Here is a 15,089-nt window from a genome sequence, read left to right on the forward strand (position 1 = left end):
GAGAGCTTTATGATACCAGGGGACAGTGTATAAAAATGTAAAACTGGGATTTGCGCTAATATTCAAGAAGTAAAAGAGTAAAACCAACCAGCATCTTCTCTTCCTTAAGTCTATGTGTCTGGGATTCACCGAGGGAACAGATGTACATCCCACTGGGCTTATCCCTCCATTCAGCTGTGAAAAGCCTGTTTACTCATTTTCTGAGTGATTAAGAATTAAGGTTTTAGTGCTGAATTATTTTAAATGCTCAAAACAAGCCAAGCTCTGAGTTCCATGATGTACAGATGTAAAAACTATGATGTTCTTTTCAGATATATAATCAATAAGTATATCAATTTTGTTAGTTTGTTGTTTGTTAGTTTTGTTTTTATTTTAAGTTAAAAAAAAATTTCACAACCACTCATTTGTCTTTCACGAGAAACTATTGAGACAGTTATCTACATTACTTGTGTCACTCTGACAATGTCACAGGTCAGCATGGCTCGAGTACAGACAACGAGTGTTTACTTTAAATCAGTCAGTCCCCAGTGAAAACCCACTCCGGTACATAAAGGACACATGTGAAATGTTTGTCTCCACTCCTCAGTTCCACCATGCAGGGTCTCCTACTCTGCTGCTTTGTGGCTCTGCTGGCAAGTAAGTTTGCATTGCTTCATTCATACTATTTTACTTGAAGAAGCTTCTTTCATGTTATTTTGCAGTCAAGGCACAGTCCACACTCTATCCACACTTAAAATCCTTAGTTTCAGAGATTTTGCAAAAGACCCCTGGGACTGATTAGACTATTTCTATGTTTTTCTTTTTGTGGTGCATGTTTTTTATATATATATATATATATATATATATATATATATATATATTCCACCATTCAACATGTGAGATGCTTTTTTAAATAGACGTTTGGGAATGTAATATATTGATCTATTTGCTGTTGATCAGTCATGAGTTAGCGCCATAAGTAATTTAGGCATCAACAACAGAAATACTTTTAGAGGTGAGTCAGGTGTCGTTTATGGAGCAAAGTGTCAGATATAAATTAAATTTAGCTTAAGTCATCGACCTGATCTTTGGTGTATATTTATTTTTTAGTAGAGTTTGCACTGATGTAATTTGGTTTTTAAAACTTTACTGTTTATTTTACTGTGTGTCTGGCTGTTCTTGTGCGAAAATAAGTATTATCACATTTTAACATGTTTGCGCCGGGGTTAGTATTTCCATAAATAACCCAAATGAAATATAAAATGTACTCATATATACTCACAAAAGTTCTAATACTGACACTATGTTCGACTTCATTCTATCAGCATGCCAAACTGTCCGTTATGGTGAGTCTTTTTCTCTTAATCTCTTCTCTTAAGTAAAAATAATGTTGTTGTTTTTTTTTTTTTAAAGAACTTCCCATAAAGAACATGTTAGTTGTCATTAAATTGTGGAAACATGTTCCAGAGCTCAGACTGAACCCTCAGAAGACACACGAGTACAAATATGAGGGAATGGTGAATTTTGGACTCGGCATGCCAAACCTTGCTGAGTCTGGTGTGAGAATGATGTGCAAGGTCAAGATTGCTGGTGTATCTGCACAAACATTCATCTTGCAGGTAAGAGTGGGAATAGAAGGTAATAAAAAAAGTTACGCAGAAGATGTTGTTTCACCATGTTGGAAATAATCTAATTGAGTAGTGCAGCATAAACAATGACAGGTTGTTGATTCGTTAATTTAATTTCTGATTCATAAGCAAAGAAGCTGGCGGTGCATCATTTGTAGTTTATCATTTATTTATGTGTCATAAATTATTTGGAAGTCATTTTTAATGAACACCTGTTGAAAGGTTGAGCAGGCTTTTGAAGCCAGAGTCATGTAGATTATTACTTCTACTTTAAAACGCTTTTGATTCTTAATGAAAGTTCAGAAATTGTTTGTTACAAATGTTTGTATTTCACCAGCTGTGTAACACTGTGTGTCTGTCCTCTGTAATGCACAGTCATCCACCAGCACCTTTCTGTCATCTGTCAGTCATGAACAGATCCTTCCATCAAACTCTGTTGGAAATATTGCAATCACAGTAAAGCAAGCTTTCACAATCCATTAAAAGAGTAGCCTACAGAGAAATACTGTTTACTGTGTTTCATCTGACATGAATTTGAGCAGAGAATGAGAAACTTTTCATGTTGCCTCTCCAAAAATACTCATGAATGTTGCACATGAGAGATGAAACTGCTTATATCCATCTCCGACTCATAGGTTTCAGATTTAGCCTTTGAGGAGTTCAATGGCTTCCCGGGGAAAAGCAGCTTTAACGCCTCCCCAAAGCTCACCCAGCGTATTGCTGCCCAGCTCGTCAAACCCTTCATGTTTGACTACACCAGCGGACATGTTGCTGACATCCGCGCCTCTGCTGAGATTTCTGACACCGTTGTCAACATTGTGAGAGGGATACTGGATTTCTTCCAAGTCACTGTCAAGACCACACAGAGGATCTATGAGCTGGAAGAGGTAAGTCACTGACAGACAAATAAATGTATTCGACACAGCATCACTAAAACAGCAATAAAAAAAATATCTAACAAGGTTAAGATTTGTTTCTAGGTTGGCATCTATGGCAAGTGCCAGAGTAACTACGCTACTGAGGAAAACAAGGAAACAAAGGACATGACCGTCACTCAGGTTGTAGATGTCACGAACTGCCGGGAGAAGGCAGCCATTTACAGAGGAATGGCTACTGCTGTGCTTGACCAAGTCTCCAAACAGGTGTGTTAATCTCACTGCAGATGGCACTCCTTCCTCAATTATAATGACACTCACCAAAGACAGATATATTTTTGTTTTGTTTGTTTTTTTTTTTTTTTTGCTTCAATCTAGAGAGGGGAATCTGCCATTTCAACAGTGAGATATGTTTACACAGTCAAACCAACAGCAGAGGGAGGTCTCATTACCAGGGCTCATGGCCTGGAGCGACAACACTTCAGTCCCTTCAACGTGAAGGGCGGCAGTTTCAAGATGCAAGCAACGTAAGACAATAAAATATACCAGCACATTATGTCAGCTCATCCACAATGCCTGTCTGATATAGAAATTGCCTGCTTTAAATACTTCCGCTGCAGGAAGGAAATGGTGCTACTCAGTGTGAGTGACACTGTGAGAGCCGCGACGTTTGGGCCAGTGGAAAGCAAAGGCAACCTTGTGTACAAATTTGTCAATGCAGCAGCTAATGTCCCCCTTTTGATGCAGAACCTGGAGGACCCAGTACCTAAGGTAATAATGATACCCCCGGTTAACATATAAAATGTGTATCTCCTCTCCGGAAGGAGCAGGAAGCACTCAAAAACATCACTAAAATACACAGGTAAGAGGAAACAATTACATTAAATCAACTAAATTTTGAGATATTATTTAAACTGTATTAAATTATTCTCCTTTTCTATGTCATGTCCTTTAAGTGGCCTAAAACTAAAGAAATGGAATAACGTTGTGTGCCAAGGACCAAATACCAAAGTAATATATGCTAATGGGTTACTGAAATAAAAAACATTTTTTGCTGTACCCTCTCATTTTCTTTCCAGGCTGTTGAGTTGATCAAGCGTCTGGCTGAGGCGAATCGCTATCACATTGACAGTGCGACAACTGAAGACACTATAAAGCTGTATCAACTACTGCGAGTGACGCCTTATGAAGGATTAGACGAGATGTGGAAACAGTTTGCAGGAAATGAAGAACACAGGTAGGTATCACATCGCATTGCGTTACAAAAAATATGAACCTCAGTTTTAACCAACAACACAAAGAATAGGCTATAGCATGAAATTCATCAGCTGAATAACAAACATGTAAAATATTTTTAGATGATTGACCTGCCTTTTGTGAAATATTTTCATTTGCTCTGTTCTTTATCTTTTTCTAATAAGAATAAAGGTGGTATTATGCTTCTCTGGGCAATACTAATTAGTATTGGTGTGGGGGTCAGGATGTCAGTATGGTCCGTGGGTGTGTAATTATTGCACCAAACATGTGATCTTTGACTATCCTTAATATATTACACCAGTCGAAGCTGTATGTACAGATGTCTTTGAAGCCACTTAAGACTCAAAGTGAAAATCCTTCAGTGATAACCTTTAGCCAAGCTTTTCATTAGAGTATCATAAGACGACAAACAAAATGGTCCCAGGCCATCTTTAAAATCTGATACTGATCCATTTCAACTGATTAGGTAATTGAAGAGTGTCTTCCCACTTAGTTCAGGAAGGATTTAGTCTGGTACATTACCACTGATGAATGATTTATTATCATGTGAGGCATGATGACAGAAAGGTGATGAGTGAAAGACTGCTTTCCCTGCTCATTAAGATTGAGACAGCTTGTATTTCATATTGTACAAGAGCAATTAAGAGAGACATCTGACCTTGTCTTCCACGGCTTTTCCTTTTTTCTCTCTTTTGCGTCATTTGAAGGGTAATCCCTATTTTAAGCATTGTCTGATTGAGCAATTTTCTCTCACTTTTCAAACATCAGACGTTGGTTTTTGGACATGATTGTTGAGGTCGGTGATGCCAGAATCCTAAAGTTCCTGGAAATGAGGTTTGAGGCTGGAGATGTTTCTGCAACAGAGGCTCTGGAAACCATTTTGCTGGCAATTAACCATCTCAAAGCTATTCCCGAGTTGGTTGAGATGGCTAAAGTAAGTTAAAGTAAAGTTAAAGTAAAATTGTTTGCATATTAAGGAATGATGTCATTCACACTCTCTCCAAAAGATTCTTTCAAACTGTGTCTGTCTCTGTTTTGCAGATGTTCCTGGACATGCCCTTCAGTAAATCCAATATCTATCTGTGGCATACTGTGGTGCTTTCCTATGGTTCTCTGGTGTACAAGCACTGTGCATATTACACACCCTGCCCTGTCACTGCTGTTCAGGTAATCAAAATAAGACAAATATCAATTTCCTTTGATAAATACTGAAAACAGCCTTTCCCAACAAAACACTTTAAAGTTGTTAAAGTATGACTTAAAGTTTGACTGAGTAAGTAGGATCAGCAAATTCAAACGTAAAATTTTCATGTGCCCAATAAAAACATTTCATTTAATTATTTATTTGTTTGATAGGGACAATGCAATTTAACATAATTCCAGAACAGAGCATGAAACTAATGTGCTGCACAAAGAGTTTATAGCTTTGCTAATTCTCAACTTTTACATGTACAGTCCAACCAAAAGTGTAAATTTTAACTATCATACACTACAGATATATAGGTGCAATAAAATCCTTTTTTTGGATTTCTTTGCTTGTGATTTATAGTGTAAGAAGAGACAACACAATTGATATTATGCAATTAGCTAAAATATACAGATGAGACAACAGTAGCACCATAAGACAAATAATCAAACAAAAACGACTAACAATAGATACTTTTACCTAGAAATGGGTACTTATGGTATTGCTTTTTCCACTGGAATTCATATCTGGAGTTAATTTGATTTCAGTTGGTGACAGCCCTGTTTGGAGAAAGCTTTGCTCTACAGTGTGGTATTTTGCAGTTGCCATTCACCACACTCCTAGTTGCACTACTACTGTCTTGCCTTTGAATATATCTATGTATTTATTTCACATCTGTACTAGCCACTGCTGGACATGGCCACAGAGGCTCTGAAGAATGGCAATGAGGTGGAGATGGTCATCGCTCTGAAAGCTCTGGGGAACGCAGGTCATCCAGGCAGCATTAAAACCATCATGCGCTTCCTCCCCGGAGTGGCCGCCAACCCTGTGGATCTACCACCTCGTGTGCTGAGTGCTGCTGTGCAGTCTATGAGACTCATAGCTGCCAGAGACCCCCACAGTGTAAGGGCAGCATACATTATGCAAGAGGATGAAAAGACTTTTTCAGAGGTTCATTTACCACAGCTATATGCATGTACTGTGTTCCATAGTCAAGTTTGATTTTTTTTTTAAAGGCTGCAAAGATTTGTTTAATCTTCTTCATTACAGCAGGTAAGAATAGTAACTTTCAACAGTCATGTCAAAATGGCACATCTGATTTATGCTATACTGTCATATAATATCTACTTTGTAGGGGTACATGAATTTCCTATTTATATCCACATTTACAGTTAACTGCCTTTCAAAATTCATTGTCACTTCAAAAAATTATAGTGACAGTGTTGGAACAGAACAGGAATAACTTCAGCAGTGGGTGGTTGAATGTGTGGGTTTACTGAATTCCTAATCATTATGATTCTTTTATTGTCAGGTTCAAGACATCACCATGGCTCTCTTCCTGCAAAAGAACCTTCCAACTGAGATTCGCATGCTGGCCTTCATGATCCTGTTTGACACTAAGCCATCAATGGCTCTGGTGTCCACAGTGACTGCACATCTACAGCAGGAAAAAGACCTCCATGTTGTTAGTTTTGTGTATTCCTACCTGAGGAGCTTTGCCAGATCCAGTACTCCGGACAATCACTTCCTGTGAGTATGACTATGAAAAAAGGTGCTGTACTTTATTGTTTATGTTATATGATACCTAATGCCTTTTTTATCTGGCCTCTGCATTAGCTCCACTGCCTGCAATGTAGCTGCGAAAATCCTGGCCCCTAAATTTGGTCGTCTCAGCTATCACTACAGCAAAGCAGTGCGCATGGACTGGTTTAATGGTATATTCAAATATAGATTCCTGCATCCTGAGATTTCTCTGAAACAGCTGTATGAGTATTTATTATTTTCCCAATGCAGATGATTTCCTAATTGGCACAGCAGCAGAAGTCTTCATGCTAAGAAGTGCAACAAACATCTTTCCCACTGAAATCATGATGAAAGGAAAGTTTTATTTCATTGGTAGAATTCTGCAGCTACTGGAGGTACAGAGAGATACACTCCCACTGACACTTGCATTGAACTTAAACCTACTGTATCTTTCAAATTATGAACAACATCATTTCTTTGCATGCCACAGATCGGTATCCGTCCTGAAGGAATTAAAGACTTGTTTGGTTCCAGCATCCCTGGATTTAATGGAGATCTAGGTTTCAGCGACCTCCAGGCTATTTTCAATGTGGTGAGTATATGATTGAAACTTAAAGGCAAAAAGATCATAACTGCATTACGATGCATCAGCTTATATGTCTGCATGACCATCATGCTGCCTCATTTACAGCTTAAAAATTGGGAAATTCTGCCCAGTGATAAGCCAGTCCTTTCTGCCTACTCGCGTGCCTCTGGACAAGAGTGGTTCTTTGCTGATTTCAACAAAGAGTTCATTCAAAATATCATCAGGGTGAGAGAATAAATGAAGAGACACTACTAGTCGTCCATTTGATCCATGTCAAGGCCAGAGCAGTCAACAAAAAGTATTATGCTGTTAAATGGTCTATAAAGCCTGTTACATGCCGCTGTCCTGTGATCTTACCTGCAGGCTGTCAGTCCCTCCGCGGGGAAAGAAAGCCCTCTGTGGGCCGTGATTGAGAATTTACAGAGGGGAGTGTCATGGCATTGGACTAAGCCATTCTTGATATTTGAGGTTCGCTACTTCCAAGCTACCACGCTGGGTCTCCCACTGGAGATCAGCAAATATTATGAAACAGTCAATGGGATCACTGTTAACGGTGAGGAGAAACACTTTGTAAATCTATTTAGTTTTGATTAATGATCAGATAAATGATTAATCTTAACCATTATCAATGTTTTGTGTGTGTGTGTGTGTGTGTGTGTGTGTGTGTGTGTGTGTGTGTGTGTGTAGCTAAAGCTGCAATAAATCCACCACCAACTGAACATCTTGGACAACTCCTGACTTCTGAAATTTCACTGGAGACTGATGGTTTTGTTGGGTAAAAATATTCAGTGTTCCTTTGATTTAAAGAAGATATAGTTCTAGCATGTTCAGCAACTACTATGGGAAGAAAACCATGTTATTAGGTGTTTTGCATTTATCTCATCAGTGCCAGATGGCCTTTGTATACCATTTATATTCAACTGTGGAGTTACAACTATTGAATTCGCCTCTACTTTTTTTAGTTACACAAAGGATTTTTGGGTTTTCTACGGGATCAACACAGAACTGTTTCAGTGTGGCTCTGAGTTAAAGGCCAAAAACCCTATCGCTGTTCCCTGGAAGTTTTCTGCCAAGATCAACGTCCGAGAAAAGAAGTTTGAACTTGACTTTCCTCCATGCAAAAAAGAGTTTGACATCCTTTCGCTCAGGTATGTTGTAATTCTGTGGGAGAAGAAAAGAACTGGTTTAATTAAGAAACATGATTTCTATCCTTTTAAATTCTGATTGCAGTGCAGTTCTCGATAGAGCAACAGACACAAACGATAAGAAGTGACTCCGCAGGTCGTCTGTGTAACAGATTATTATGACATATAGTTACATTTTATATATGAAGTAGATATGACTCACAAAATATACAAGCCTGGTAGAACAATTGTATAATATTTCAGGAACAGTACACATAGTATGCCATCACCCAGGGACTAACATTAGCGAAGTAATGCAGCAACCTCCAGCACCACTTGTAATTCAATGGACTGAAAATGTGACTGAATGGTTTTTGGCACACTGCTGGCAGTAGGGCCCCTTACCTATTTATTGAGCTCTCTATCGAACTGTGGCACTCAGAATCAAAATCAAGTTTTCCAAATGGTTATCATACCTCGTATGTATAGTGGTTATGTCACAGCATGCAATTGTGCTTTAAAGTGATAGTTTGTGTTTCTGGGGTTGTTTGAGGTACTTATACATAGTCAGTAGATTTGGATTGGCGCACTCCCACTCTGGAAAAATAGACACACGTACTAGCACAGAAGCTGAGCATTGTACTGCTGTGTCAGCAGGAAAAATACGTTTTAGGCCCTTATAAAATGCCCACCTAAAAAAACATCAGTTGAAGTGTACGCTACTACATTTTCTCGGCCGTTGTTCTCAGCCCTCTCACACAAGTGCACCTACAGCATGCACTGTATTCCACCGCAGATTAGCTGATTGAGTCAGAAAGAGCAAGGCAAAAGTGGAGAAAATATTTTAAATGATATTAGGGTACGCTTCAACTGATATTGGATTTTTTTCAGTGGGCATTTTTAAAGTGGCTAAAACATATTTTTTTCAGCTGACTCCAACCATGCCGATACATTGCTCATCACTTCTGTGCCAGTACTCATGTCTACTTTTCCAAACTGGTAGGGCACCAACCTGAATCTACTGCAGGTAATACACTGACTATGTAGAAGTACCTCACACAACCCCACCTCAAATAACTCAGCTATCACTATAAGTTTTATACATGCGAACCACAATGCAGCCAATTTGCCAAGTTTAAGAATTCTTATTTTCCTGTCCAACCAACAGCTCCAATGTGTACGCAGTCTCAAGGAACATTGAAGAGCCAGCAATGACTAAAATGACCCCAATAATGCCCAGCGCTATTGACTCCAATGATGAAGTGGTGCACATGGGCCCCACAGTTGTGAGGCCTGAGTCAGAGCAGGTACAGTCAACACCATCGGGAAAATACTGTTGGAGTTCAACTAATGCAGATTTATTTTTAAGGATTAATATCCTTGTGTGTTTTTTTCTAATCTAACAGATCCTGACACCAAACATCTGGCATCCAAGAGACACAGTGTGTGCTGAGAGTAACATTTATGGAGCTGGTCTCTGTGTGGAATCTGAATTGAGGAGAGAGTATTATCATGAGGAATACCCCCTGTACTATTTCTTGGGATACACCCACATGGCATTGAAAGTAGTTCCAGGTAGGCACAACAAGTCCAAAACATTACACCGCACAGTGCTGCTAAACTCACATGAGACATACTACTCAGTGAAATGTGGAAGCTGAAATGCCACGTTATTGGCCAGTCTGCAAACATTGCTGCTGCAGTCGCTGCATACATAAACCAGTCACCCAATAGGTTTATTAGAGCATTTCACTAGTGAGCTAACACCTGCAGACAAGTCCACTCAAGCTATTTCAGAGAGCATTTGTGGAGGAAATAACTGTGTTTGCCACATGGACACCTCTGCTGTGGCATCATTTTGCAGTTTTGACCTGATGACAGCAGAATGGGGAAGCGTAAGCCTTTTTGCCTCATTAAAGTTAGGCTTCTGCTTTAAGTAAGACTAACTGCTCAGCTTTTCTAATGGCCATTGTTTGTGTGTGGTCAGAAGTACACTCTGTTGCACACCCAAAAGTGATGTCATTGTGTACTGACAAACCCTGGATTGCACATCTACATCACAGAAAGTTAAAGAACAACTTTTCATTATTAAGATAATTGTAAAATAACTTCCAGGCAGGGCACACACTGTTATCATTCTTCTTTGACTTAGAGATGAATAAGACCATTCCTGAGCCTTTCTAAACCTCATAATGGTGTTATCTACTGGAAGGCTAATGCATTGGATGCCGTTAGATTGTACTTCTGTTCATGTTAGGTCATGGCTAAGAATAGATGCTCATCTTTCAGTTACTATGATGCCAAAATGGGGAATTTTCCTCCCTTACAATCTCAAGACACCTGAGTGAGCTCTCCCAATCAAACTGAAAAGAAAAACTGAGCTTCCCCTTCTTTCAGTTCAGTCCTGAATGTCCTGTCACTATCATTAAAATTAAAAGTGCTCTGAGAAGGCATTATTTTTCCTCTGTCTCAACAATTTTGAGATTTTCGAGTGGCCCATGTGTTGGAAAAGGTTGGGAACCACTGAACTAAGTTCTGTTTCATACTGTACATATCACTATATTATTATTATTATTATTATTATTATTATTGTTATGCATTTCTTTTTTTAACTTTTTGGTAACGTAACCTGTGCACCTTTATTAGCCCAGGCAATCAAAGCTGTTGACAAAATCCACATTGAGGTTAATGCCGGCCCAAGCAGACATCCAATGAGCGCACGCCAATTGCTTGAGACCCTTAGGAGGCTTTCCAAGGTATTTGGCTACCTTTGCAATGTTATTATCTCTGCGCCGGCTCTTGTGTTTTATCAATTTGAATTCTCATGTTGCTAAATTGTGTTTACAGGAGGCCACTCAGCGAGTACGTCTGTCCTCTGATTCGGCCTCTAGCATCAGACGATCTCATCACAGCCATCATGTCAACATAATGGAAGTACGCTGAACATGCTCTACAGAGTAAAAATAAGGCAGTTTGTACTGAGCAATCTAATCATGTAAAATAGCTTTGTGATTCATGATCTCACTATTACCATGAAAGAAGGGAACCATGTTTAGACTGCAGAGAATTTTTGTGCATAAAAATACCTCATATAAAGTGTGGCTCATCTGACATATAGAGCAAATATTAATTGTTCCCTCAGCCCCATTGTCTGCCACACCCACTGGTTAGATTTTAACCACAATCACAAAATCGTGCTCATTCCCATGGGTATTATTTTGAATTCACTAGCCCACACATGACATGAGATGATCAATACCCACATATTGAATATGGTGTACACAAACAATGGTTTGATTACACCACATTAGACTCCATTAGAGTCTAATGGGTTTTTACCATTTTTACTCTTCCTTAGGCCTGGGACTCGACACCTGAAGCTGTGTTCAACATTAAAGCTTTTGCCATGAGTGGCAACCAGAAGCCTGAGGGTTTCGATGCAGCTGTGTACTACGTGCCCGAGGCAAATCTTCAGAACACCCAACTGATTGTATCACAAGTTGGAGAGGACACCAACTGGAAGATGTGTATGGACACCACTGTGAATGCCCATGTTGATGCAAAGGTAGATATAAAACACACAGGAAGAGCAGAGGAATTATTTATATCTGTTGGGTATAAGATAGTAGAAATTTGATTAATACAGTTGTTAGTTAATGTTAACACTGTCTCTGAACTTATCCTTCTTGCAAGAATTGTTATGTCAGTATGTAGATACACAGAATACATGTTTGTAGGATACATTTACTGTCGGCTTTGGTTGGTCATGGGATTTGTAGATAATAAAGAGATATGAGCTGCTAGCTTCCCTTTTAAGGACATTAAAAAACTGGACAAATACAGTCTTGTGCCAAAGTCGTCTCATGTATACTGTGTGTAACTGACAAATCCCTGTGTAATTCCTGATTTAGCCTTAGAAGGTAATGTCAGACTGGCCACTGATTTGTAGCATTGTTCTTCATTGTTGAGCAATGAAAAAATGCGAGATGGTGTGATGGTTGTTTGTAGAGTTTTGCATAACGAATCTCTTGTGTTTGGTCTAGGCACACATCAGATGGGGAGCTGAATGTCAGTCCTATGAAATGTCAATGAGAGCCGCGACTGGACATCTGCCTGGTTCAAAGCCAACACTCAAGGCCAAAGTACACTGGACCAGGATCCCAGAAACCATGGCCGAGATGGGCAGAAGGTGAGCTTCAGTGGAAAAAAATTATTTGCAGCTTGTGTTGAGAAAGTAAATAAATAAAAAGTGAAGGATGAGTTCCATTCATATTTTCAAGCAACTTTCTATGCTTTGCAGAGCATCGTAGAAACATATACAAGCGTGTGTTGTTGAAGGAGCTTTTTTACTTCTCCTAGAATTGAAAGCTACATCCCAGGCATGGCGTTCTTTCTCGGCTTCTACCAGAAACATGAGAGAAATGCCAGGCAGGAGGTTTCTGCCTCAGTTGTTGCTGCCTCAGCAGACAGCGTCGATGTGAAGATTAAATTCCCAGAGGTGTCGAAGGAAACATTCACTTCCTACATTTTTATGCAAAACTTCTAAATCCTTGTATTGCATATGACTGATCTTGACTGCTGTATTTACACAGATGCGTCATTTTCTTCTGTCATGTCATTAGTATACAGTCTACGGCCAGGCTATTCCAGTTCCACTACCAGCTGCCAGTTTTCAGGAGTTTCAATATGACACCAGAAACACAACAATAGATGGATTTGGACGTGCATGAAAACACGTGAGCTACATAAACCACTTTGATTGAGCTTAAATGAATGTTCATACTCATTTTCTGTCTTTTTAAAATGCTGTGTAATTTTGTGTGCATAAGCGTGTGCGTGCGTGTGTGTGTGGCAGTGGATTGTTCTGACAGATTTCAATGCAAAGCAGATGAGTTGAAACAACTAAAGAGCTGTGCCATTTTTGCTTGCTTTATGAAATATGTTTTGCATTGCAGGGAGACAACAAAGCCCAGATGGGAGCCAGATGCCTCTTTTCACAGTGATAACACCGCATCCAAAATCCCACCACCGTGATGAAAGTCAGGATCATAAAAGATGTATCAGTAATCCCTCAGATGTCACCAGTTTGGAAGTAACCTGTAAAGGTCTTGATTTATTCATTTGAAACCATGTTAATATTTGAACGCCCTCTTTTGAAGAAATATTGTGTAAATTCATGTTATGTTAAAAAATATTGTACATAATACTGGATTTACCGAGAACTATTTCAGCTGTTTTTTTCTTATGATTCTGTCAATACAAAGCCTTGATTCGTCCAACATTGAACTAAATCTGTGTGATTAAAATAGAGTTACCTATTTCTGTCTTTTAGTTTTACAACATGCAATGATTCTCCACCAAGTTCTGCTTGTTAATGCATTAAAAAAAGCAGATTTTTTCACAATGTATAATCACCAAATCATTGATACCTGGACTTACACTGACTGAGATATAATCTAAATTAATAAATTAAAAATATCATACAGCACTGTAAAGTCAGACAATGATCAGCAGAACTGATGTAACCCTTGAAAAACCGAAGAAACTTAATTCAGAGTTTAAAATTGAGATTAAAATTAAGAGCGGCAGACCTGTCCGCTGCAAGCTTTGCTGTGCTGTTGTTAAAAAGAGAGCAATTTACGTGACATTATATTCGCCAAATCTAATTTTCCTTGCAATATGTAAGAGGTAATATGAAGTGGAAAGTGAACAAAACACAACCCAAATGGCTGGCAGGTTTGACATTTCTGCCAGCCAATTTGGCAAATGCACAGTCTTTGTTAACAGGTCCTGTTATTCTCTGAATATCCTGTTTGATAGTCTAAATAGTGAATGATGTGGGTGAGTTTTGGATTCAGTAAATTGGATCATAGTGGATTGGAGGGTTTCTATTGAAAGAGGTTCATGTTTACAAGGTCTGTATGACCGGCTCTGTTTGTTTGGTCACCTGATGCAACAGGATTGTTTGCAGATATCAGTACACAATGTCACCATGCATGCCCTTAAAGTTCAGTGCCTCTGCCACACAAAGCACTCGGTGCCCTTTGTTGAACAAAATGGCCAGTGTTCTTTGGATGGCTGGACTACAATATCTAACATTCACATATTTCATCTGGCTTTGAGAAGGGTCTCAAAATAGAGGTTTTACTTAATGAATGGATTAAAAAATCTGATGAACATTAATTGGTGCTCCTCAACTGGGCTCAGCCCAAATCACAGCTTTGAGTCCTAACAAATGGGATATGTCACCAGCCAAAGATAATGATTGCATCCTAATCAAATACTGGTCGTCCTAACTACCCCTGGCTCTGCTTCTCCTGCCTACGCTGATTTAGCCAGATGGTGTAGGATTGCAGAGAAAAGACACTGCCATCAAAGGCTGAACAGGATGAGCACAATTATAATGGCACCATTATGTTCCATTTACATCTCTAATATCCTGCGGGCTTTCAGAAGCCAGTTGACGGGCTGATTGCAAAACTGTTGTGTCTACATCGAAATCTACATCGCCTCCTGTCGCAGAGAAGATCAGGACACACTGACCTTGTTCTGACATGACTTCACCAGGTGAACTCAGCATTAGTGAATGATTGATCAGGTAATTTGGAGTAGGAGGGATAGGCCATCCCCTCCTTTTTACTGCTGCTCACTCTGTGATTGTGACGTGCCTCATTAGGTAGACTATACCAGCCCCGGCTAAAAGCCATTTGAGAGTAGCTGATAATAAAACCATGGTTACAGACATTTCTGTCCAACTGTAGCTATTGTTTCGTAGGGCATAGCATAGGTCATCACTAGAGGAACACACAAGCCAATACAACTCATACAGTTTTATTATAAAAACACAGTGACACGTTCTTGTAGAAAATACCTGTGGGGTCGTGTTTGTACAGACAGACCTACATTATCATCATTTGTGATGAATATATT

The 15,089-nt window shown here is 39.2% G+C and overlaps 1 protein-coding gene across 1 annotated transcript; it reads left to right on the forward strand.

Annotated features, from left to right (window-relative positions):
• Nucleotides 1-1,386: 1,386 nt before the first annotated feature.
• Nucleotides 1,387-13,511, forward strand: vtg3 (vitellogenin 3, phosvitinless). The gene is made up of 26 exons (XM_071487988.1): nt 1,387-1,598; nt 2,243-2,494; nt 2,588-2,749; nt 2,861-3,009; nt 3,103-3,253; nt 3,562-3,719; nt 4,508-4,673; nt 4,781-4,906; nt 5,610-5,828; nt 6,238-6,455; nt 6,543-6,640; nt 6,720-6,844; nt 6,940-7,041; nt 7,141-7,260; nt 7,399-7,588; nt 7,723-7,810; nt 7,998-8,183; nt 9,328-9,466; nt 9,566-9,734; nt 10,806-10,915; nt 11,007-11,093; nt 11,518-11,724; nt 12,203-12,348; nt 12,519-12,657; nt 12,782-12,895; nt 13,115-13,511. The coding sequence occupies exons 1-25, from the start codon at nt 1,410-1,412 to the stop codon at nt 12,887-12,889; spliced, it is 3,804 nt and encodes a 1,267-aa protein (XP_071344089.1). The 5' UTR covers nt 1,387-1,409; the 3' UTR covers nt 12,890-12,895; nt 13,115-13,511.
• The last annotated feature ends 1,578 nt before the right edge of the window (nt 13,512-15,089 follow it).

Source organism: Trachinotus anak, unplaced genomic scaffold (assembly GCF_046630095.1).
Source record: "Trachinotus anak isolate AG129_WGS33_773 ecotype Australia unplaced genomic scaffold, CSIRO_AGI_Tana_v1 ptg000010l, whole genome shotgun sequence".
Lineage (NCBI taxonomy): Eukaryota > Metazoa > Chordata > Actinopteri > Carangiformes > Carangidae > Trachinotus > Trachinotus anak.